This window comes from Trachemys scripta, chromosome 15, assembly GCF_013100865.1.
Source record: "Trachemys scripta elegans isolate TJP31775 chromosome 15, CAS_Tse_1.0, whole genome shotgun sequence".
Taxonomy (NCBI): domain Eukaryota; kingdom Metazoa; phylum Chordata; order Testudines; family Emydidae; genus Trachemys; species Trachemys scripta.
The window spans coordinates 23,550,018-23,573,624 of record NC_048312.1 but is presented as its reverse complement, the minus strand read 5'-3'; the positions used below and the strand labels follow the sequence as shown (position 1 = coordinate 23,573,624).

The following is a 23,607-nucleotide window of genomic DNA, read 5'->3' as shown; positions in this document are numbered from 1 at the left end:
GCCTGCTATCCTGATTGCAGGAGGTTAGTGGAGTTACAGCCTAGGAAGGACAACACACTAGTCAGTTGTATGAAAGGGAAAAAATTTATTTTGCCTCTTGAAGTTAATAAACATCTCAGGCTCCTGTGTACATGATGGCAATACTACAGATCATGTTCAAGTAAAAATTAAAACCATCTTCACCAGTCAGGATGCTTGACAGGGCCCATCTGTGTCCCAGTGTGCTCTTTACATACAATGGAGAAGAAATACCCAAGTGAAGAGCTGTGAGCGATAGGGTCCAGTCATTCTACGAGCTTGGAGAGCGATGCTCCATGGACGAGTTGGTCAGCTGTAGTACTGAGGTATAACAAGTGGCTGGGGTGTTGAGACTGCTCTTCCATGCAGATGATGGGGATTTCACCACCCTTTCTGCTACAGGTTCAGTGCACATATGGGGCTCAGAGTTGCTGGCCAAGATAGATATTTAAGAAAACTGCTAGTTTAAAGGGACAATACCCCCTCCCCCCACTAACCTTGCTCCCAGCATTAGAGAAAGGGCCCCCTAGTCTTGCTGCTGTGATCCGTTAGTGAGCTCTCGTTCAGAATTTTAACACATTAGTTTTAGGTTCACTGGATCAGACCTAGCTTCACCCAATCTGTGGCCAGGAGTAACCCAAGCTGAGTGGTGCCACTTTTCCCTTTGTTTTACTATTACAGCAGCAGGGTGTGGACAGCTATCTTCGAGCTAACCTATGCTATCACTTGTGCTCATTAAGAGGAAGTCCACTAGCACTTAAGGTTTGGGGGTATTTTTGAAAGATTTAGGGATATTAAAAGCTTAAGTCTCTTGGGGCTAGATTCCAATTTATAGGTGATGTAATTTTTCTAAAAAGGGGAAAAAGTCTCCCCCTAGTTTCAAGGGGAAGTTATTAGCCTGTCCTGTCAGTCACTACCATGCGTTCTGAAGTAGCTTGTATGGCACTAGATACGGGGGTAGTTATAAAAAGGGGGAATGGAGCAATTACGATAAAGCATGTGCTGCTACTGCTGCCAGAAACGAGCCCAAATGAAACGGAGGAGTATGAGAGACAGCATCCCCCCCCCCCCCCCCTTGATACAGTACATGAGTCACTAGCCCTGGCTGGAAAACTCCCTGGAAACTAGACTCCAAAAAGCAGCACTTTGGCAGGAGAGAAAGTGAGCAAGCAGCACAAGAGCGGGGACAATAGAGCCCTGTCATCTGCATGAAAAACTGGTCATCTGCTGTCTCTCTGCCAAGTGAGAGAAGTTACCATAGTGCCAAGAAGTCACCACTCTTAAAAACTAGGCCACAGAACGTTTACTAGGATAGTACACTGGATAATTCAACAACTAGACTTGTCAACGTGAGTGAACAAATCAGCTCTGGTAGTTATTGGCTGTATTTTAAATCCCCCTCCACACACACACACACATTTGCAAAATTCACAAGTTCATGCTTGGCCTCCCCCATAATGCAAACTAGCCAGGCTCTGCCACAATTAGTGTATGCCATGGGGATACAAATAAAAAGCTGCCCAAAGTTGAAATCACTTTCACAAAAATAGACCAGCAGCTGGCTTGGTGCAGAGCACCCCCCCCCCCCCCCCCCAGTCACTGTCCTTAAGGTGTTCACCTCTCCATTACACACAGGAGAAAGCCATGCCTTACACCATATAACCAAACCACAAGTACTTTGCTAGTGTCTCTGCCAAGTGAGCTGATCAAGCCAATTTCAGACTGGCAGCCACACTAGTATTAAGGGGATCTTTCACCCCTCAAAGTTAAGACCTCAATCTCACTCCTCACCAGGCCCCTGCGACTGAACATTCGGGGCTCCCTCAGGGCCGTGTACTTTTGTCACCCACAAAATGGCTCTAGGAAGAGCATCTCTAACTCTTCAAACCCAAAAGGGGGAAACAAAACCTTTTATTTTGAAGTCTTTGCCCACAATGCAGAGACTTGTTCAGGTTCAGCTGTCTTGGAACCAGGCCAAAGAAAGTAATAAACATGAAAGCCACTGCCTCGTTGCGTAACTCAACTAGGGGACACAGCTTCTCATTCGTGAAAGTGCAGGTTTGAGTTTGGATTGCCATACCAGTGAAGGCAGCTTCTCACAGCCCTCTAGCTTTTAACACACAACGTTCAGCAATTGCACTTGAAGTGAAAGCATCTAGAGAGAATTGAAACGTGTGTTGCTGTTGGCAGGGTCCTTCTGAACCAAATGCCCTGCACAGCCATCAGCGTGGATGGATCACTTGAGTAGAACTCTTGCTCCTTGTCAGAGTTGAATTCTAACAAATTCAAAGCTCAATCAACTAGCCCACTGCATGTTTTTGCTGGGTTCTCTTATTAAAATAACCTACATGGTCAAAGATACAGCCCCAAACAGAGGAACAGAAATCCTTCTTGTACTAGAACCATAGAACGTAGTGGGTCTTCGTGATCATTTTATAACCCCAGCTGCTCTTCCGTTCCAGAACAAAGCTCGGAAGGAAGGAAGGAAGCCAGCCAGCTCCAGGGTTCTTTGGACCCCATGTACTACACAGGGTTTAAAAGGTCCTGTAAGTGAGGAACTCTTTCATTTTCTTGGGAATGGGTAGTGCTAGAACCTGGTACGTTGTTAGGAAGGTGCGGAGAGCTTTACGGCACAAGTGCTTGAGTGATGAGAGGACCTTGGGGGCGCTCCAGAACTGGACGTGGCCATCTCTCGTCCTGAAACAAGAGACGGAGGACAAAGGTTAGCATCCTCACAGCTCAGCATCTGAACAACACAGCATGTGTGCCCTGACCAGACATGCCAAACCCATGGAAAAAAATGCAGAAATTGGGCTTGTTTTTGGCTTAATTGGCTTGGAAATGGCTTGTTGGCTAGTTTTTGGCTTGTAGCTTATTGCTTCTTTTTTTTGGTCAGCTCCCGGCCAGCAGGGGCAATGAGTGGAGAGAGTCAGGGGTGCACAGTGGGCCCACCACAGTCCCAGACTGCACGCCGGGGAGGTCTAGTCACACAGTGTTGGGGTTCTTAGGGATTGGCTTGTTTTGAAATGGGCTTAGCTTGATTTTTGGCTTAGTGTGAAAGTCAGGATGCTTATTTACCACATGAAAGTTGGCAACTGTGGCCCTGACCCCACTCCTGCATGGGGAGGAAAGAAAAAGCTGCTCACACAGGACTTTTAGGAAGTGGCTAGTCATCAATCACTGACTTGCAACAGCCTTGCAGATTTTCCACTCCACGGGAGACCACGGGCGCTCACTCGCACCCCTTTTCCCCACCGCCAGGTGGGATGACTTCATGAGAGCCCACCCGGCACACTCAAGAGAAACCCAGAACTCAAGGCCTCGTTTCTGGTTGAGAAAGCTGCACTGTCACTGCGTGTTCCGACAGAGGTTGCTGCAGACACACAGGAGAAAGGCTGACTGCAGCATCACCGCTCGCTGCTGAACCCGAGAGGAGCGGGGGCGGGGAGGTTGCTAGCTGAGGTGGAAGAATAAGGCAGGAACCCAACGAAGCTCGGTTAGGAGGGAATTGGGAGGGAAGACAATGCTCCGAGCACAGTATTTTCCAACATCGCTCTCTCCTGGCACCAAGGTCATGTCCACACTAGGAGCCTTATTCCAGTATAGGAATCACGCTGTAATACACCGGCAAAGTGCTCCTAGTGTGGACACAGCTATGCCAGGAGTATTTGTGGCACCTTAGAGACTAACAAATGTATTTGAGCATAAGCTTTCGTGGGCTGCAGCCCACTTCATCAGATGCATGGAAGGGAACATACAGTGAGAAGATATTTATACATACAGAGAACATGAAAAGGTGGAAGTTGCCATACCAACTCTAAGAGGCTAATTAATTAAGATGAGCTATCAGCAGGAGGAAAAAAACTAAGAAAGTAACAGTCTTAAAGGTGTCAAGTATCAGAGGGGTAGCCGTGTTAGTCTGAATCTGTAAAAAGCAACAGAGGGTCCTGTGGCACCTTTAAGACTAACAGAAGTATTGGGAGCATAAGCTTTCGTGGGTAAGAACCTCACTTCTTCAGATGCAAGTAATGGAAATCTCCAGAGGCAGGTATAAATCAGTATGGAGATAACGAGGTTAGTTCAATAAGGGAGGGTGAGGTGCTCTGCTAGCAGTAGAGGTGTGAACACCAAGGGAGGAGAAAAGATCTTAAAGGTGGCAATTTTGCAACAGAACAGCTTCAAAAACAGACTCCAACGAGAAACCACTGAGCTTGAATTAATATGCAAACTAGATACCATTAACTTTGGCTTGAATAGAGACTGGGAGTGGCTGGGTCATTACACAAATTGAACCTATTTCCTCATGTTAAGTACAGTATCCTCACACCTTCTTGTCAACTGTCTGAAATGGGCCATCTCGATTATCATTACAAAACTTTTTTTTCTCCTGCTGATAATAGCTCATCTTAATCTAGCATCTACACTCTGGCTTCTGCCAGCACAGCAGCGTCGGTCAGGGGTGTGATGACTGATACAGCTGTGTGCTGGCAGAAGCCTGTAGCGGAGACCTGGCCTAAGACTGCCCTGAGGATGCCCAGTTTTGAGACAGCAGCAGCGTTGCAGAAGGTTTTGGGTCAAAGTGGAGTCACATTCCCCCGCCTCCCTCACCCCAAACTTAGCACGAACACAATGCGCTCTCGGCAGAGCACGTCCCACGGGCCTGCACAGAACGTACGCACCCTGTGGCAATAAACCCGCCGTGTGGGAAGTAGACGCAGCACAGGCCATTGGTCATAGGTGCAAATGCCACTGGAGTTCTTAGTTCCAAATCCCAGATCCGCAGGAGTCTAAAGGAGAGAAAGAGAAACACAATGACGACCCTGGAGTTCACAAACCCAAGTGGCACTAGCTACTCCAACTGCACCAGCTAAAATAAATGCTCAGCCGTCAAAGTTAAAATAACCACACACGTTTCTAAAGCAAATTTCATCCATAGGCCTCCAAGCAATTTACAAGGTTACTTAAGCTTCATGACTCCACCGCAAGGCAGGCATTATACCCATTTTAGAGGGGCTTAAACCAAGGTAGAGATAAAGTGACTTGGCTCAAGGTCATAAGAGCAACCATGCTGGGTCAGACCACGGACCATCTTGCCCAGTATCCTGACTGTGACAGTGGCCCATAAGCAAACTGGGTGGATGGAAGCGGTTTCTGCTTCTGAGAACTTCCATGTACCTAACCCATCCCCCCCCCCAAAATGTGCTAGAGATACCAGCACCAGCTGGGACAAAAGGACTATCACACACCACCCTTGCCAGCTTGACCTCGCTCAGATGGTAATCAGGCCAACGATTCAATACCAGGGTTAGCTCGATCTCCACAGGCACGTTCTCAGTGTCACCAACCCTGATGTGCAAAAATAACGGTTCCATAAAAGCTCACAGAGCCTTGCAAAGCCCTTTGGGACAAGGAGCTGGGACGTTTGCCTGTACAGTGCCAACAATGGCACTGGACAAAAAGCAGCAGCACCAAGTTACAGTCCTGATCTTAGCCCACAAGAGGCTCTCAATCTGCCAGGAATTCTCTCCAGGGTCCCGCACAGATTTCCAAGGCAGCTGACAGCACCAGGGGAGTGGAGGCAGCAGAACTTAATTGGTTGCTAGTCAGGATGCTATTGGTGAATCATGGTGTGTAGCCCAACAAGACACTGGTCTTGGGAAGCTGATGTTTTGGCCACACCCATCCAACTCCCCTTTTGAGCATGGCACTGGCATACACACCTGAGCCAGCTGTTTACCTGCTGATCTTACTTTTAGGCCTTGTCACCATGGCAACCATGTCCAAAGAGGAGTTACATAAAGCTACCTGTGATGGGCAGTGTCTACAGCCCCCAGTACTGCCCCCAGCAGACAAGGGACCAAAGACATATCAAACCAAAACCAGAGTCAAGTCATGCTGCTCCGAAAGCCCCGGCACCAGCAGAAGCAGCCAGCTTCAAAAGGCAGAAGTCCCTGCTGGAAAGCTGAGGACCAGAAGCCGAGAAGAGCTTTGTAGCTCATCTTAGCTGCTCTGGCAGGGACCCTGCAGTAGACAGCCATAAGATACTAAGTCCCTCACCTGTCATCTGCCACCGTAGCAAGATACAAGCCTTCCGGAGAGAAGCACACGGACCTCAGGGAGCTGGCATGGATGTCACTGCCATAGTCCAACGCCGGGGGCAGCGGAACGTGGCTAAGCAGGAGGGAAAAGGAAGAGCTCACTCATCACGTCCGTTTGAGCTGTAATGGAGCCCTGGCCCGTACAGCTGTCTGGGGGTGTGTTGGGGGGGACACATGGTAAATCAGAGCTCCTGCCTTCCGAGAGACATTGTGGCTGGTATTGGAGCGCAGCTCACAGGTGTCACTGTTAAACGTGCATTTCCCTTGCCGCGAGCGTGTCACAGACTGTGCGTCTTTCCACGGTGAGAGCTGTCCAGTCCCTGGGCTGCTCTTTAACAACTGGGAAGGAAAGTGCCCCAGTGCTGCGCTGTGGGGCGGCTTGGGGGCCAGGCACTCATCACAGACTCCAATGCACCGCGGGGAAAGTGCTGGGACCGTCTCTTCCCTCGCATGCCGTGAGAGCAACACCTAAAGCAGTAACAGGCAGCCACCTGCCCTCGTGTATGGGAAAGGGCCATTCGTTTGCCACCTTCTCCCTCCTGGGGAGGAGCGGCGCAGAACGATATGCACAGCAGGGGGAATGCGGCTAGCAGTGTGCAGCAGCCCCTAATACCGGAGCACCCTCAGGCACGTTCTCCGCCAGCGCTCCCTCTCCTCAATGCCCCTCTGCTCACTTGGTGCCCAGGAAGCTCCCAGGGCCCCCCTCCTTACCGAAGCGTTCTCAGCTGCTCCCCTGTGTAGGGGTCCCACATGATCACGCAGGTGTCGTAGGAGGCCGTGACCAGCAGAGCAGAGTCTGGTGAGAAGTCACACGACACCACGCTGCTCTGGTGCCCTTCCAGCTTCCTGATGAGGGTGTAGGAGCGCATGCTCCACAGGAAGGCCTGGGGGGGGGGGTGCACGGGGAGAGGGTTACAATCTCTGCTCATGGGAAGGGAGCAGCCCCTCGCCTGGGAATGCTGGGGAGAGAAGGATCTCCCTTATCGTCCCCCATGGGATGTCACCAACCAAGCGTTCGCTTCTGAGACACCGTGGGGGAGGGGGAGAACAGGCACCGCTCATGCAGGCACCAGCCAGTCTGACGCATGCCAGCTCTCGGCTCAGCATGACAGACTCTCTGCAACATAAAGACTCCAACTGAATGGCCGCGCATGGCAGTGACAGCACGAGGGGGAAGGAACAGGGGTCTAGCCCCCGAGCTCGCTGGGTTAGCCAGGGAGAGTCTCCTTTGGGTGGCTGTAACAGCAGCCAGAGCAGGCCATTGTCACCAGTGGGAGGGTGGCCAGGACCCAGAGCCTTGACAGAACCCTCCCCCCGGTGATGGTAACAAAAAGGGCTTGGGACATGTACGGATGGACCTTGTCCTCCTATCTCCCCTGCTCGCTGCATCCTGACACCCACACGCTGATCTCCCCAGGTCCATGCACAACGGGGCCCGGATCCTTCACCAGGGGTCTCGGGCACTCCTGCAACAACTGCGTCCAGGGTACCAGAACATGCCCCAGGAGCAGACCACAGGGCTCAAAACCGGGAACAGGAGGAATAGTAGCATGTCTGCGCCACCTGGCAAGTCCTGCGAGCAGCGGGAGTGGAGTCTAGTGACGGGACAGCGTACCCAGCCCCACCCTGCAAGCTGCTTCATCTGGGCCTGCTCCGCCCAGCTTGATGGTGGAAGAGCAGCATCTCCAGACCCAGCTTCCGGGAGAATCCTGCCTTAGCGCCCGAGGCGCTGGCACGCGGGTGGGAGAGACAGCGCTCTCTCCAGATCTTCCCATCCCCTCCCTTCTCCCCATCCCCCACGGTCTGAGCAAGCAGCAGCCCTGGGCTTGAGACACAGCGAAGAAGATGAGGCTTTGGACTCTATCACCATGGCGTGGGGGAGGGCAGGATATCGTACCTGGGAAAGACAAAGGACAGGAACTGTGGAGGATGGGACATGGGTACAATAAACAAGGGTGACCCCTGCTGACCAGTCTAATGAATGACACCACTGGATCAGGGAGAAGGGCTGGGATGGCAGAAGAGCAAGACGGGTAATGGTCAGGGGCAGTAAACACAAGGCAGGTCCATTCAGAAGAGCTGCGGGATCCCAGAGACCCGAGGGCCAGCACACACCACTAAGCCAGCTCGTCCGCACTACAGAGGATACGGTGAGCTCTCTGACAGCTGAACGGGCGAGAAATGAGACCACTCCCCCCGCTCCCCAATAATAGGCAAGACTCACCGATTTCTCTCCAGCCGCAGAGCACAGCATGCTGCAATCAGGGGAGATGGAGCAGCAGTACACCCACTGCGTATGGCCAGACAGCACCTGGATCTGCTTACCTGGGGATGGCAGCAACAGTTTGTGAGAAAAATGTCTAGTCCAGAGACAGGGAGAGCTGGAAGGCTGGTTCCTACCTCCACCTGCTCTCTCTGAAGCCAGCCCTGGAAGCAGTGTGTCTCAGACCAGATTAGATCTGATAGATTTCCCCATGCAGACACTCTCTCTGCTGCATCGGGTTTATTCTCAGGGCATGTCTACACTGCAATCGGGGGGGGGGGAGGGGGTGATTGTGGCTTGCGTAGACATACCCAAGCTAGCTGTAGTCTAGGTAGCTTGGGTACCGGAGCTACGGCTGCATGGAGCTCGGCACAGGCTAGCCACGCAAAGAATTATCCAGGGTTCCAGGGGGGTTGGCACAGCCCGTGCTGAAGCTCTGGTACCCACACTACCTAGAGCAAAGCTAGCTAGCTCGGGCAGGTCTGCTCAACCTAGACCCACGCCCCGGATTGCAGTGCAGACAAGCCCTCAGTCAGCCTCCAGCGTTCCTAACATGCATACCTCACACACACCGGGGGGGGGAAACGAAACTTCGCTCCACTTGCTGCTCCCTTGTGCCACAATAACTCAGCACGTTCGGTCCTGGCTTCCTTGAGCTGCCCTGGGGTTAGGTTCAAAGTGTTTTCAATGAGCTGGGACCAAACAGCTCAGCATATTAATAATGGGGGCGCGGACCTCTGACCACAAAGTCCTGCTTGCATCCAAGGAGAGCAGAGCCCCTGTCTGGACGACACCAGCTCCCACAGCGTAGCCCGAGTGCTCATAACTAAAGCTAAGATTTTGCTAGGGTTACTTTTAGTAAAAGCCATGGACGGGTCACGGGCAATAAACAAAAATTCACAGGAGCCTGTGACCTGTTTGTGACTTTACAAAAAATAACCGGGGGGCAGGGCTAGGTGGCGGAGAGGAATGACAGCCGGAGTCCCATGGGGAGGGGGAGGGGGGAGGAAGGGGGAGAATGACAGGCCGAGCAACCCCACCATGGAGGGGGTACAGCCACGGCTCCAGGGGCTGCAGCCACGGGGGGAGGGCTCAGCTGCGGGGCTGGGGCACACAGTCCAGGCTCCAACCCCAGCCACAGGCGCATGGCCCCGGGAAGCTGCAAGGGGGGCGCACGGCCCCCTCTGCAGCCCCCACCACAAGCCACTGACAGCTGGAGCCGAAGAAATCAGAGGTCCCGTAAAGTCACGGAATCTGTCGTAGCCTTACTCATAACGAGCTGAGAGTCTGAGGCCCACCACCTGAACACCACAAAGGATGTGTGCACTCACTCGTACCATCTCTGCTCAGGTCCCAGATGCGGAGGGTTTTGTCCCGGGATGCAGAGACTAGAATCAGGCTTCCATTGGGAGCGAAGCTCAGGTCCCTCACGACATCCAGGTGCCCGGAGAGACTGAAAAGCAAACGCCCTGCGGACACGAGCACACAGCTCAGAACAGTCTCACCATCGGCACAGACACAAGCGCGCCTCGCCTGACCCGCAGGAACGCAGCCCACGTCGGACAGACGTGCTCATCGGACACACACACACTCTGCTAGCTGCACTTTCCAGCTTCGAGGGCATTGCTAAAACTGGCAAAGGATGTGGTCTAAAATATGGGGCAGAGTTTCTTTAGCCACCAGTGAACTCCTACCACCCTAAGGATTATAGGCACAGCCTGTCCCACGCTACCAGGAAGCAAGACCGGGGGCGAAACGCCTGGTCAATATTACTGGATACTCCTATGGGAGAACAGGCAGGAGTCCCAACCTGCCTGTCCCTCGCCCATCCCCACTGGCAGGGAGTGGCCAGTGTAGTTCTGACCTGCTGCCCAGAAGGAGAAGGGGACTGTAGTGGTAACAGAGAGAAGGCAGGCTCAGTGACCCACCCACCAGACCCACAGCTAGCTCTCCTGCCTCCTCACGCAAGCAGAGGCCGGGGGGGGGGGGTGGAATGGCCGCTGTCAGGTGATTTGGAAGCAGCATTGACAGGTTCAAGGGGCACGCTGGGCCAGGCCGGATCGGAGAGGAGCTGCAACGTGAGAATCTGAGCTGGGGAATACTAGGAACATGCTCAGGGGCCCAGAAAAGCTCCCTGGGTGGAGTAAAAGGGGGAGGAAGGCAGAAACTGTCTAGCCCCCTCTGGGATACAGCGAGGGCAGAGCTACTGCAGGACAAGTGATGCCCCATCCCTCGCCTCAGGAGCTAGATTAATCCACCCCACACACACACTCACCTGTTTGCACCTCCCAGACTTTAATCTGTCCGTCATTGAGTCCTGTGGCGAGGATCAGACAGGACCGACCCGAAGCCGGCAGGCCGTCCCCCTCCTTAGCGCCACACGGAGGCCAGGAGCTGAAGGCCAGCCCCCACACTATCTGGCCACATTCCAGCGTCTTCTCCTTCGCGCCCCCTCCGCCTCTCACGTCGGCTTTGATGCCACGGTTCTTGCGTTCAGAGGCTTTGCAGCTTCTGCGGAGAGCAGAGTATCGTCGGGTCATTCAGCAGCTGCAGGTGCTGCCTGGTCCTCCCCCACCCACCCTAATTCACAGTAGGGGAACTAGAGCCTACTGCACACTGCTAGGTAGGCGTGGCTCGGGGGCTGTGTCTGCACCGGGGATTTCAGCTAGCGGTGGCCAGACTCAGGAGCGAGCTCCCTAGCGTAGGCAGGCGAAGACACAGATTAAACCAATGCCGTATACCCTGCCTGAAACCAGAGGAAGCTGTCTGGTCAAACCAGGGCTTTGTCTGTGTGCCTGATCCTCTAGAAGGCCTCAGCAGAGCTCATTACAGACAAGCTTTTGACACCTCTAACCACTCCAGCACCGCTGCTTTTACAGTTCGAAGCATGTCGCTGCTTACTCTTCCAAAATTCTTGTCCCACCCGGATCTACTCGCTCTCCCCAAACAGACCAGCCAGGGGGCTACCTTCCTGCCATAATGGGCACGTAGCTCAGCTTGGGCTCATTAACTTGGCCCCTTCACTTAGCAGGTGCACAGGACAGCAGAATGAAAACCATACGGGGAGAGGAAGGATGGGCCAGTGATTCACTGGCCTGGGACTCAGGAGACCTGCATTCCGTTTCCTGCTCCGCCACACACTCCATGTGACCTTGGGTGAGTCACTTAGCCTCTGTACCTCAGGTCCCCACCTGCAGCAGGGAGACAATAGCACTGCCCTGCCGCACAGGTGAGGTGCGGTGCTCAGGTACTATGGGAATGGGGGCCAGGCAAGTACCATGGGTAGCGAGGTGCCCTTGCCAGGCCACCAGCGTAGGGAAGGGTTGCAACTTGAAACCAGATCTCCCAGCACCTACTGTATGTTGCTACTTCACCCTAAGACCCTTCAAAGCTTGAGAAGGAGGATTCCTTCCTTGACATTTGGTTCACTCCCTCACACCCCAACTTCCTAAACCAAGTGAAGTTCCCATGTCCCTGTTTGCGTAGAAGTCAGCAAAGCCAGCAACACAGAACTGAACTGTCCCTCTCTTCTCTCCCAGGAGGCTGCAACAGCCCCTGTTAGGATATAGATATTCAAGCCTGTCTGCAAAGGCCTATACTTTAAGAATTTAGGTGTATTCTTATCACTTAGCTAGTTATAGAGGTATAAAAGAAAGAATCAAAATCACTGTCTATCTGTGTAAGGGCCTTCTCTTACTGTAACAGTCTGAGGCCTGGTTCTTAGGCTAAGGCCTTCGGCTAAGTGGCAGAGGCCAGCCATAAACTGGGAAGTGTATGGTCACATCCTCAGATTCCAAGCTAGTCATATTGAAATAAGGCAATCTGGGGCTGATAGGAAGGTGATCTGATCGATCACCTCCAGAGAAAGGGAAGAGCCTAGAAGATGTGAAAGGAAATTTAGTTTGATAGTTTTCTGTCTGGTAAGAACTCACTTAATAGACACAGCTGGAAAACCCTTCTGTCTGTATAGATGTAGTTGTGAAATCCTCGCTTCTGTATTGTTTTGTATGTTTATTTGTATGGTCTCTGTCTGGTTCTGTGATTGTTTCTGTCTGCTGTATAATTAATTTTGCTGGGTTTAAACTAATTAAGGTGGTGGGATATAATTGGTTAGCTAATCATGTTACAATATGTTAGGATTGGTTAGGTAAATTTGAGTAGAATGATTGGTTAAGGTATAGCTAAGAATATTACTATATAAATTAGGGGCAAACAGGAAGTAAGTTGGGATTCGAAAATAAGGGAAAAGGAACTTGGATTAAAGCTTGCTGGACGTTCACCCCAATAAACATCGAATTGTTTGCACCTTCGGACTTTGGGTATCGTTGCTCTCTATTTATGCGAGAAGGACCAGGGAAGCGGGAGAGTGAAGGAATAAGCTCTCTAACAGCCCCAATACAAGGGCAAGGACCGCTCACCAAGGGACATGCCCCAGGGATTTTACCTCCTTACTCAATCAGTTGTCCAGCCTATTTATTCGTAGATCTCAGTGCTTGGAAAGCTGCTTTTCAACCCAACAGCTTGAAGCACCATCTCCTGGGTTAAGTGACTCACCCTACCACTCTGATCATGGAGTGGGGATTTTCCAGGGAAGTGTGATTAGCCAAAACATCTGGGGCTGTCCACAAATTACGTAACATCTTTTCGGCGATTTGCAAGACCCACCAGCCCCATGTAACCCTTTGTAACACTGAAACAAACATGAAAAATGAAGGACTCACCCACTCCCTGATGTGTTACATAATTTATGGACAGTCCCTTTACAGTGAAATCTGACCATTCAAGGGACTGACAAAAACTGATTGCTTAATGCAGGTAGTTTTCCAGCACAGGGGGAGAGAGGTAAACTGAGGCATATGGGCTCTGAAGACAGGAAGGCTGCCTAGCTGAGGTGATCTCTTGCAAAGGTTTCATTCTCCAATTAAAAAAAGCCCAAACCAAGCAAGTTAACCCCTAAAAGGGATGAGGTTTCATAGCTGCAGGCTCATAGGAGCATTTCCTTTGCAGAAGAATTGGTGACATGTTACCAGAAGAACGCACAGAACAATTCCAGTTAACAAGACAGCAAGCTTCCAGGGTGCCTGATAGCAAGAGGGAGGCATGCAGGAAGGTTAAACTGGTGTGGTAGTGAGGGGGAATCTCTTGGCTTTTGACTTTCCCATTAGCGCTCCCAAGCTTATCCATAGCTTTATCTGTAATCTCAGCCTGGGTGGCTAGTCCTGCAAATGCTCCATGCTCTGTGTAGCGGAGCTGGTTCTGACGCAGGGTGTTCTCCTGGGAGTTTACGGTGCAGGGACCTTTAAGAAAACTAACATGGCTCAGCAGAGTTCTGTGAGGGGCCCTAACAGCACCCAGACTCAGCTGTTACAGCGCCTATTAGGGGGCACCTAGACTCCTTTGATGGCTGATTTATAGGAGGACACAGAGCAGAGACTGCTAACCCCACTGATCAATTCACCCGGAGGGGGATGGCCCCTGATGCTGCGGGAGCTATGGGAGGCCAGGTTTAATCTCCAGTCCCTCGCCTTCCTTGACCCCTGCTTGGACGCTGAGTGAGAGGGCCATGACTTAGTGGACAGAGGAACAGAAGAGCAGCCAATGGACTCTAGCCAGGGCCGGCTCCCGGCACCAGCTAAGGAAGCAGGTGGTTGGGGCGGCCAATACAAAAGGGCGGCACTCCGTCCGCTATTGGGGCGGCCTGTCCGGGTCTTCGGTGGCGGGTCCCTCAGTCCCTCTCTTCTTCTTTGAGCTGCCACCGAAGAGGAAGAGAGGGAGTGAAGGACCCGCCGCTGAACTGCCACCGAAGTACGGAGCGGCGTGACTGAGCTGCCGCCGAAGTGCCGCCGACCGTTTGTTTTTTCCCACCGCTTGGGGCGGCAGAAAACCTGGAGCTGGTCCTGACTCCAGCAGGAGAAACGCCCTCCCTCTCTGAGCCACCACAAGGTACTTACAGCTCAGCTTCCTCCAAGGGCCAGGGGATCAGCTTGACGATACAGTGACCCTGAGACCAGGCGAACCAGGTGCCGTCTGGGGAAAATGCAACGCTCCACGTCTCGCAGCTCGCCTTCCAGTCGTACTGCTGGGGTCGCCCTGGCTTCAGCTCCGCCAGCAGGAGAGGCTCGTCTGGGGAACGAGATGGCACAGTTACTCACAGAGCATGTGACAGAGCCAACCATCCACCCAAGACCACGCACACGTGTGGGGACGGCAGCGTTGCCAAGCCAAGGAGCGACCGCAAACACGAGGCCGTGCAACAGCAGCGTGGTCTAGTGGCCTCCTACGTTCTAACCCCAGCTCTGACATTCCCTCTGCAAGCTTAGGGCCAGTCACTTCGGGCCCTGTCCTGCTCCCACTGAATTCAGCAGGCAGCATTGGGACCACATTTTCAAGACATTAAGGACCAGCTGAAGATGTCAATGTATTTTGAGAAAAAGCAGCCCCTGTAAAAGCTTCGTGGAAGCTCCCACCGCAGAGTATCATGTGTAGGCTGATGTACAGGGCATCGGCCTGCGAGGCAGGAGACCCGAGTTCTATTCCCAACGCTACTGCGTGGCCTTCGGCAAGTCACCCCAGGCTCGATTTGTGAAGCTACTGCGGTGTGGAATGCTTTGAGGGCTCCAGATGATGAGGTCTGTTATTATTTAAATACTAACTGGCTCAGCCTGCTTCTGGCAACTGCTCTAGTGCGGGCTCTGCTATAAGACAGCACGGTCTGGTTACTGTTCTGCTTTAGCGCTCACAAGATTTACCACTTCAGATGTTAAGCACCACATATCCGACTGTCGCGTGTTCCCATGGCCAGAATCAACCCAGTGAGCTCCCCTGGTGGGGTAGTCTCACGGTCTAAGGTGGGTTCTTCAGATTGGACACATGGGCCTATAGCTCCTCTCCCCGGAACACAATCTCAGCCCCCTGTTGTGCTCAGTTTCAGCATACAGAAGAGGCCATCCTTACCAAGGAACAGTGTACTTTTACCAGACCGGAAGTATGTAGCATACTTTTCATAAGGGCACTGGGAGGCAATTCAACTGGTTAGATCACATTGCATCCTATTAAACCGGCCACCTGCTGGACCGCTGCTTTTCAAACAACAGATTCCCCTTATGTTCACGTGCAAATTTTGTGCCACTGAACTAGACCAACCTACTGCCTAGAGTCCTGCAACACACAGCAGAACTTCAGAGTTACAAACACCAGAGTTACGAACTGACCTCTCAACCACACGCCTCCTTTGGAACCAGAAGTTCGCAATCAGGCAGCAGCAGAGACCCAAAAAAGAGGAAATACAGCACAGTACTGTGTTAAATGTAAACTAATAAAAAAAAGGAGAACATTTAAAAAAAATTTGACAAGGTAAGGAAGCTGTCTCTGGGGTCGTTTCATTTAAATGGATGGTTAAAGGCAGCATTTTTCTTCTGCATAGTAAAGTTTCAAAGCTGTACTAAGTCAATGTTCAGTTGTAAACTTTTGAAAGAACCACCGTAACATTTTTTCAGAGTTACGAACAACCTCCATTCCCGAGGGGTTCGTATCTCTGCGGTTCTACTGTACTTCAAGCCTGAAGCAGAACGAGGCCCTTATTCCAAAGCAGCCCTGACGCAGAAAAACTTCCTGGCCAGCCACTGAGCCAAACTGAGCGACGGTTTTGTAACATGGACAAATACCCTCCAGGGGTTAGGCTGACACCACACAACTCATTCTCCCCCGTGAGCTAAACTACATTTGAAACTAGAACTCCGGGAGGAGACACAAGAGTGTATTTGCCAGAAGCTGGGAATGGGCAACCAGGGATGGATCACTTGATGATTACCTGTTCATTCCCTCTGGGGCACCTGGCATTGGCCACTGTCAGAGGACAGGATACTGGGCTAGATGGACCTTTGGTCTAACCCAGTATGGCCGTTCTTATGGTCTTATTAAACCACTGCATGACCTAGCCTTCCAAATAGAAGTATAAACACTGGATCTGCTTGGAACAGCATCTTATACTCCACTCATTACTGCCCCAAGTCTTAGCAAACGAGGCAGCCAGTAACCATGACTCCAACTTTTCTGTATGCTAACCTTTGCTCAGGTGACTAAGATTTCAAAGTACAGGAATATCAATGGGGCATTAGTCCCAGCAGAACTCTGGAAACTACCTTATGCTGAATGGCATCAAAACCCGGCATGAAAGGAGACTGCAGTAGTGCAATGATACAGGCCTAGAGGATTAGCAGAGTAAGCTAAAGCCAAGGCTGAGCATGAGAATGGAGACATGCCGCCTGCTGTACTCACTGCTAGTCCACTTCCGGGCCTCTGAGCACAGGCTGCCAGTCACAGGGCTTTTCTGAGGTAGCCACCAAATTCATTTTCACTTGTAACCCAGTTCAGGATTTGAACCCAGCTCTCCAGAAACTACGCTAGGGCACTAACCTACAGCAATACTGGTGTCCAGTTTTACACTGCAAGAAATTTGGAAGGGGACCTGCAAAGGGAAAAGAAGAAGGGGGAGGAATGGGGGACTGTGCCCCTTTTTTTGCTACTTTGCAATGAGGGAAGTTGCTCGTTGAATCTTGGATTGTTGATTTCAGGAAGAGAGTTGGAAAAAAAAAATCCAAAGGGAGCTCTCTCCAGTCCTCCACGAGCAGAGCTTGGTCCCTGTAGGGCATCCCCAGGAGCACGGAGGGGCAAGGGGAAGAAGAGAATCTTTAATTTGGTCTCACCAGAGCTACCCAGGCTATGACGCTGTATGATGAAAGAGGCAGCAGGTGCACATTACATACTAACACACTCGGGAACATTTGGGCAATCAGATCATTCAACGGGACGCTCGCCGTTAGGGTGACTAGATGTCCCGATTTTATAGGGACAATCCCGATTTTGGGTTTTTTTTCTTTTATAGGCTCCTATTACCGCCCACCCCCTGTCCCAATTTTTCACACTTGCTGTCTGGTCACCCTACTAACAATAACCACTCTATAGAAGAGAGATGCTGTGGGAACTGGAATGCTTCATTACCACCACTCTAATCTGGTAAGGAACAGAACAGACCAAGGGTATCATAGGATATGAACAGCAGCTCCATTCTCATCTTTATCCCAAACAGGAACAGCTCTTGGCCCAGCACTACTCCACAGAGTGAGACTGGATGTCAGTGCCTCAGACACCACCAAGTTTCTAGTCCCACTCTGTCACAGACTCACTATGACCATGAGCAAATCACGTCGCCTCTGTGCCTCAGTTTCCCCCAACCGCAAAAAGGGGATATCACCACTTACTTTGGGAATCTGGGAGAGGTGACAATTCATCGAACCTTACGATGCAGTTTGAGAACCTTGGATGGAAGATGCTACAGGAGTGCACAGTACAATAATCACACTGACACTGCACCACAACTAATGTAGCACGTTACTTTCCAATTAGGTTTTGACTGTCAGCGTGATAATAGTTTGCACGTAAATAGCACCTCTCATCCCAATGGATCCCAGAGCCTTTTAGAAACTTCAGCCCCAGACCACCACTGAAATGCAGCTACCTCTAGGGTGGCAACAGATGCACGCCACATTGCACAACCGGGGAGAGGAAACTCCAGGCCGAAACAGCAGTGCAAGCCCCTACTCTTACCGAAAGGAACCCAGGGATATAATCAGTATGTAGAACAGGAAACATTTTGGTTGAGACCCACAAGCTATCATGATCATTTGCAATTTTCCCCAGTATTAGATTTCAAAGAATGGGTGCGAAAGATACATTTGGAAAAAAATGTACAGCTTAATAAACAATTGCAACAGCGACAGAAAAGTTGTGCACTTTAATATGGATTTTCCATAACACGCCGGTCACACACACACACAAAAAATCTAATATTAACAAATGGATACAGTATAGTCACTGATTTGTAGCAGGAGATTGGTAGGTTTTAAATACAAACTGTACATTGATAAAATACCAGTGTCTGACACTGAACATGAAGTTACATTTCACCCCTCAAAAAGTGAAGATAAATGCCTCCTGTAACATATGATGTAAGAATAGGGCTACCTATTAATAAGCATAAAGATTATCTATTCCCTTTTCTCCCCCTCCCCATTGCAACCCCAGCAACAGCTACCCCTGAGAGCTGCTTTCCCACGTCAGCAGAATGAATGGAGAGGTCTCCTGAGGGCGATCTACGCTAGGAAATTCACCTATTACTGAAAATGCTTTTCGTCCAGCCTCAGCTCCTTTGTGAAATGTTTTTTTTTTTCTGGTCTACGTTCACCTTTAAACCATTTTCGATACCTTCCATGACTGACAACCATTGTCAGCGTGGGTTCGGTTTCCTAGTGCAGACATGTCTGCTCAAAAGCAGGAGCTGGCTGCAGGCACAGCCACTTGTGTACTGAATGGTTTATTGCAGTGATTATTTCTGCAACCATCATGCACATCCTCATGGCAACACCGCTTTGAACAGAACCATTTACACACAGTAGGCCTGGTTTTCTGCAGTGTGGCATCAATGGGAGATATATGAGTAATCAGCATTCCTGAAAATCACCCGGTACCAGTGCATTCTGGGACTCCTGCCCCAGAGCACACAGCACTGGTGCAAGGAGCAGGGGCTTTGAGGTAATTTCCCTGACTGTGGGAAGGAAATAAGACCACCACATGAAGCAGTGGAATTGCAACACTTGTTGCTTCTCTGGGCAGCAAAAAAACCCCACTGTAGACTACACAGGCTCAGCGGGACACTGCTGAAGACCTACTCCTAAGTGTGCAGCCAGTCGTTAAATCCAACCCTCATCCAACACCTGCTGTGTGTAGATACAAGGTGTTCCCAGCCATAGCTTCCTGAAATACCTTCCCCCGCCCTCCTCCTCTTAAGACAGACGGAGCCTTGTGGAGGAGCCAGCATACACCAAGCCCTGTGCAGCCAGCTAACTACACAGTTAAGTGACCTCAGAGTAACCTCATCCAAAAAACAAAATACCCTTCCCTCTGGAAAGACTTTACCTGCTGTTGTTCCAGGTAACCCCCAAGGCTGCTGCACCTGGCAGAGAAAAATACTTCTCCACCGTGCCTTAATCAGCTCTCGACCCTCAGTCCCTTTCACTGTTCTCTCCCCCAAGCCCAGTTAGCAGGTTTGTTTGGGTCTTTTACACAGCAACAGGGGCAAGAAACCGCAGGACCAAGTGGCTGTAGAGCCGCTAAGCTTGGCAGAGGGACTCAGCCGGGTAATGTACCTTAGACAGAGCTTCTGAAATTGACGTGAGACCATCCCTCAAAAATCCGCCTCAACATGCAGGAAACAAGGGCAGGTGAAACCTCCCCTCCCCCCCTGCAAGAGCCACACTGAGGTGACCCCCCCCCCCAGGTTCACGCAGCTTCTCAGCACTGTAGGGAGGAGGCACAGGGGAAGCAGAGCTCCACCTGGACACAGGGAGAGCTGCCAAGGGGGCCTCTCTGCACTGCTGGGAGCTGGGGTAGGACCGCGCTTGGCAGGAAGGAGGATACTTTAGCTACCCCCAAATCAATCAGGGCTCCTGGGCACAGCAGACAGGCTGTTTGTGAGGCCAGGCCAGAGCTGCTAGGCTCCACTTCCCGCAGGGCTCCACTTCCCGCAGGACCCCCAGGCCACCTACCTCCCGCCCCACAGCTGCCTCCTGCTCTCCACATTACTGACCCCTCACGTACAAGCACTCTCCCTGCCCCCAACACCGTGTGCCCTCCTCCCTTTTCTCCTCCAAACACGCCCCTTGCCAGTGCCCCACTCCCCCTGCCCCACACAGCACCTCATCCATACACCCCCATCTGTGCCCCCTCTCTGCCCCACCTGCCCCCTTCCAAACACTCCCCTTACCCCACATAGCACCCCCATCTGTGCTCCCTCTCTGCCCCACCAGCATCCCTTCCAAACACTACCCTTACCCCACACAGCACCCCCATCCATACACCCCCATCTGTGCCCCCTTCCAAACATTCCCTTTACCCCACACAGCACCCCATCGATACACCCCCATCTGTACCCCCTCTCTCTGCCCCACCTGCCCCCTTCCAAACACTCCCCCTGCCCCACACAGCACCCCCACCCACACCCCATCTGTGCCCCCTCTCTGCCCCACCTGCACCTCTTCCAACCTCCCCCATCCACACACCCCCTCTGTGCCCCCTCCCCACAGTACCGCTGGAACAATGTGTAGGGGGGGGGGGCTCGGAGAGCCATTGAACCAAACTGCAAACTCTGGATATGAGGGAAACCACTTCCAGCGGGGGGGGGGGGGGCAGCAGCCCCCCCAGTCCAGCGCCTCCCCCTCCCAGCCCCGGCCCCCTCAAACCCTTCCCCTGCCCGAGCCCCTCTCACCTTCCGCCTCCCGCGCCCCCTCTCCCAGCCCCAGCCCCACACTCCCCCTGCCCGAGCCCCCCTCACCTTCCGCCTCCCGCGCCCCCTCTCCCGGCCCGGGCCCCCCTCACCTTCCGCCTCCCGCGCCGCGGTGCCTCCGGGCGGCGCCTCCATGTGTGGCGGGCCGGGGCGGGGCGCCCCGGGGAGAGCCGAGAGGGGAGCCCGGGGCTGTCGGCGGGGCCGGGCCCATTGAGCGCGGCGGGGGCCGGGGCTGCTCGGAGCCCGCTGGAGGGAGCCGGGGGCGCAGCCGGGGCGGGGCGGGGCGGGCCGGGCCGGGCGCACGCAGCTGCTTCCCGTCACATGGCGGCGGCGGCGGGCGGGGCGCCGGTGATACACCGGCCCCACCTAGCGGCCGAGCCCGGCCCGGATCGCGGCGCTCGGACCGGACCGGGGGCCGGGCTACGCGCCCTGGGCAGCCGGGGATACCCGCCCCGGAGCTGTGTCGCCCCGCACGCCGCAGACACCGACAGCCGCCCCGGGGAGCGAACCCGTGACCCCGGAGCCGGAGCCTGGCGCCCGCAGGGCGGACACAGCGGTACCCGGACCTAGCCGGGACCCAGCTTCCGCCGCCAGACCCGAGACCCAAACACGCGAGCCGGGCCGCTTTGCGGGATAAGCCACATCCGTGCTAGGTCTGCCGCCTGGGTGTGAGCTGGGCTGGAGCAGCGTGCGGCAGTGGGTCTCAGCCAGGAGTGCGGGTCCCGGGGGGCCAGGAGCAGGTCTCAGGGGGGTAGGGTGACAGACAGCAAATGTGAAAAATCGGGACAGGGTTGGGGGGTAATAGGAGCCTCTATAAGAAAAAGACCCCAAAATCGGGACTGTCCCTATAGTCACCCTACAGCGGGGCCGCCAAGCAGGGCCAGCATTAGACTCCACGAGGCCCAGGGCAGAAAGCCGAAACCTCACCACACGGGGCTGAAGTCGGGGCTGCAGCTGAAGCCTGAGCAATGCAGCTTCGCAGGGGCCCCTGTGGCATGGGGCCCCAAGCAATTGCCTGGCTTGCTCCCCCCTAATGCCGGCCCTGGCTTTTATATGCAGAAAACCAGTTGTTGTGGCACAGGTGGGCCGTGGCGTTTTTGTAATATGTTGGGGCCTCGGAAAGAAAAAGGTTGAGAACGCCTGGCATAAGGCACCTTTGCACTTGCTTCCACACTGGGGTTGCACTGGTATAACTATTGAGGGGGGAAGAGGGAATCACATCCCTCACCAACATAGTTATACCAGTACAGAACTGTGTAGCCCAGGCCTTAGGGTGCCAGGAGAGATTTTAAAACTCTGCAAAGAGAAGCACGCATGCAATGCAATGCACTTCCCCACTCACCAAACTACACTTCGCACCTGTGTGTGTGGAGCTGCTGAAGGGAAGCCAGGCTGCAGCCACAGGTAAACAGCAGATTGTATTGTAACGTAGGAACCAGGTGATCTCCAAACCCCTGGAAACTAGGTAAAGGAGTAGGAGGCAAAAGAGCCATGGGTTATGAATGGGTCCCACCCACTACCAGTCAGAACTGCATTCAAAGCAGCAATGGCGTTCAAGTCTTGGGCTCCTGCTAGCAATCTGCTGGGCTTCCGGTGCATCCATTTCGCCCCAGCAAGCAGGTGTTTTTGCAAAGTAGAAGCCTAAGGTCCTGGTATTGACGTTACAGGGCTTGAGATGGCAGTGCCAGGGAAGAGCCCGAGGTTGGAACTAGCCGGCTGGCAAGAGCACACAGGCAGGAAAATCAGACTAACAAAAGCCAAGAGTTCAGGTCTGCAGGGCAGCAGATTCTCTGGGGAAGGGTTCTGTCACTCTGCAGCCCTATAGGGCCTAGAAGCGTTATCGCCACAGCAACCTCCACCCCAATGGAGAGAAAGATTCCTCTCACTGCCCAGGCTGGCAGAGGCCTCAGCTGTGTCCCAGAGCAGGGGGACTACCTGGGAGCACGCTCTAGCCAGGTCTTCTGCCCAGCAAAATGTATCTAGGGCCACTACTTATGGGGCTTCAGCAGAAGCTGTGCCTAGCACCCCAGGGCTGGAGGCAGGGGCTTCCATTAGTGTCAAACGACTGAGTGGGGTAGGGTGTTCGGCCTTGTCTGCACATCAGCTTGCACCAGGGGTGAAAGTAACTTACAGAACTTACCGGTACTGCCGGAGTCCTGAGGGGGCGGGGCCTCTCATGATTTAAAGGCCCTGGGGCGAGGCTGTGGCCTTTAAATCAACCCTGGGGCTCCCAGCTGCAGAGGTGGCTGGGAGCCCCCGGGGCAAATTAAAGGGCCCGGGGCTCCGGCCGCCACGGAGCCCCGAGCCCTTTAAATCCCCACCGCAGCTCTGGCTGCCGGAGCCGCGGGCGGGATTCAAAGGGCTCTGGGCTCCCCGCAGCGGCGGGAAGCCCAGAGCCCTTTAAATCCCTGCCGCAGAAGCCGGTGCAGTCTGGCACGGAGTACTGGCTCTTGCCGGTACGCCGTACCGGACCGTACCGGCTTACTTTCACCTCTGTCTTGCAGCCATTTCGCCAAACCAGTGCAGCCTCCAGCATGGCCCCTTGGACAGAGCCATGTAGACATGGTTTATGTCCATTAAGGAATTAACTTCAGCTGGAGCGATATATGCTCTTTCTAACCCGACAGCCGCAGAGGAGTTTTGCATGTGTTGAACTAAACTGGTGCAGACAGGTTTATAGGAACACTAATGAGCTTGGCAAACATTACCATTTCCTGCTTTGTTAAGGGCTGGCTGTGCGGGTTCTGGCTTAGACATCACACTCTGCGATAGGTACCTCTAGCTAAGGCCCCAGCAGAGCAGAAGCCATAGACAAATTGGAGTTATTGAATATGTTTATGTCTCAGAAAAGGGACAGCTCCCCCCTCCAGGCAGAAACGCATAGCAGA

General features: G+C 53.1%; 1 protein-coding gene across 3 annotated transcripts; it reads right to left on the bottom strand.

The window, feature by feature from the left end:
- Positions 1–68: 68 nt before the first annotated feature.
- Positions 69–20,988, bottom strand: WSB2 (WD repeat and SOCS box containing 2). Of its 3 annotated transcripts, none has more exons than XM_034790963.1 (10): positions 20,812–20,988; positions 15,591–15,608; positions 14,331–14,502; positions 10,655–10,890; positions 9,711–9,848; positions 8,341–8,441; positions 6,828–7,000; positions 6,076–6,189; positions 4,698–4,805; positions 69–2,715 (listed from the first exon to the last, which is right to left on the bottom strand). In XM_034790963.1, the coding sequence occupies exons 1-10, from the start codon at positions 20,852–20,854 to the stop codon at positions 2,553–2,555; spliced, it is 1,266 nt and encodes a 421-aa protein (XP_034646854.1). In that variant the 5' UTR covers positions 20,855–20,988; the 3' UTR covers positions 69–2,552. The 3 variants fall into 3 exon arrangements, with proteins under 3 accessions (XP_034646854.1, XP_034646855.1, XP_034646856.1); XM_034790964.1 differs by having other exon boundaries at positions 9,717–9,848; XM_034790965.1 differs by lacking the exon at positions 15,591–15,608.
- Positions 20,989–23,607: the final 2,619 nt, after the last annotated feature.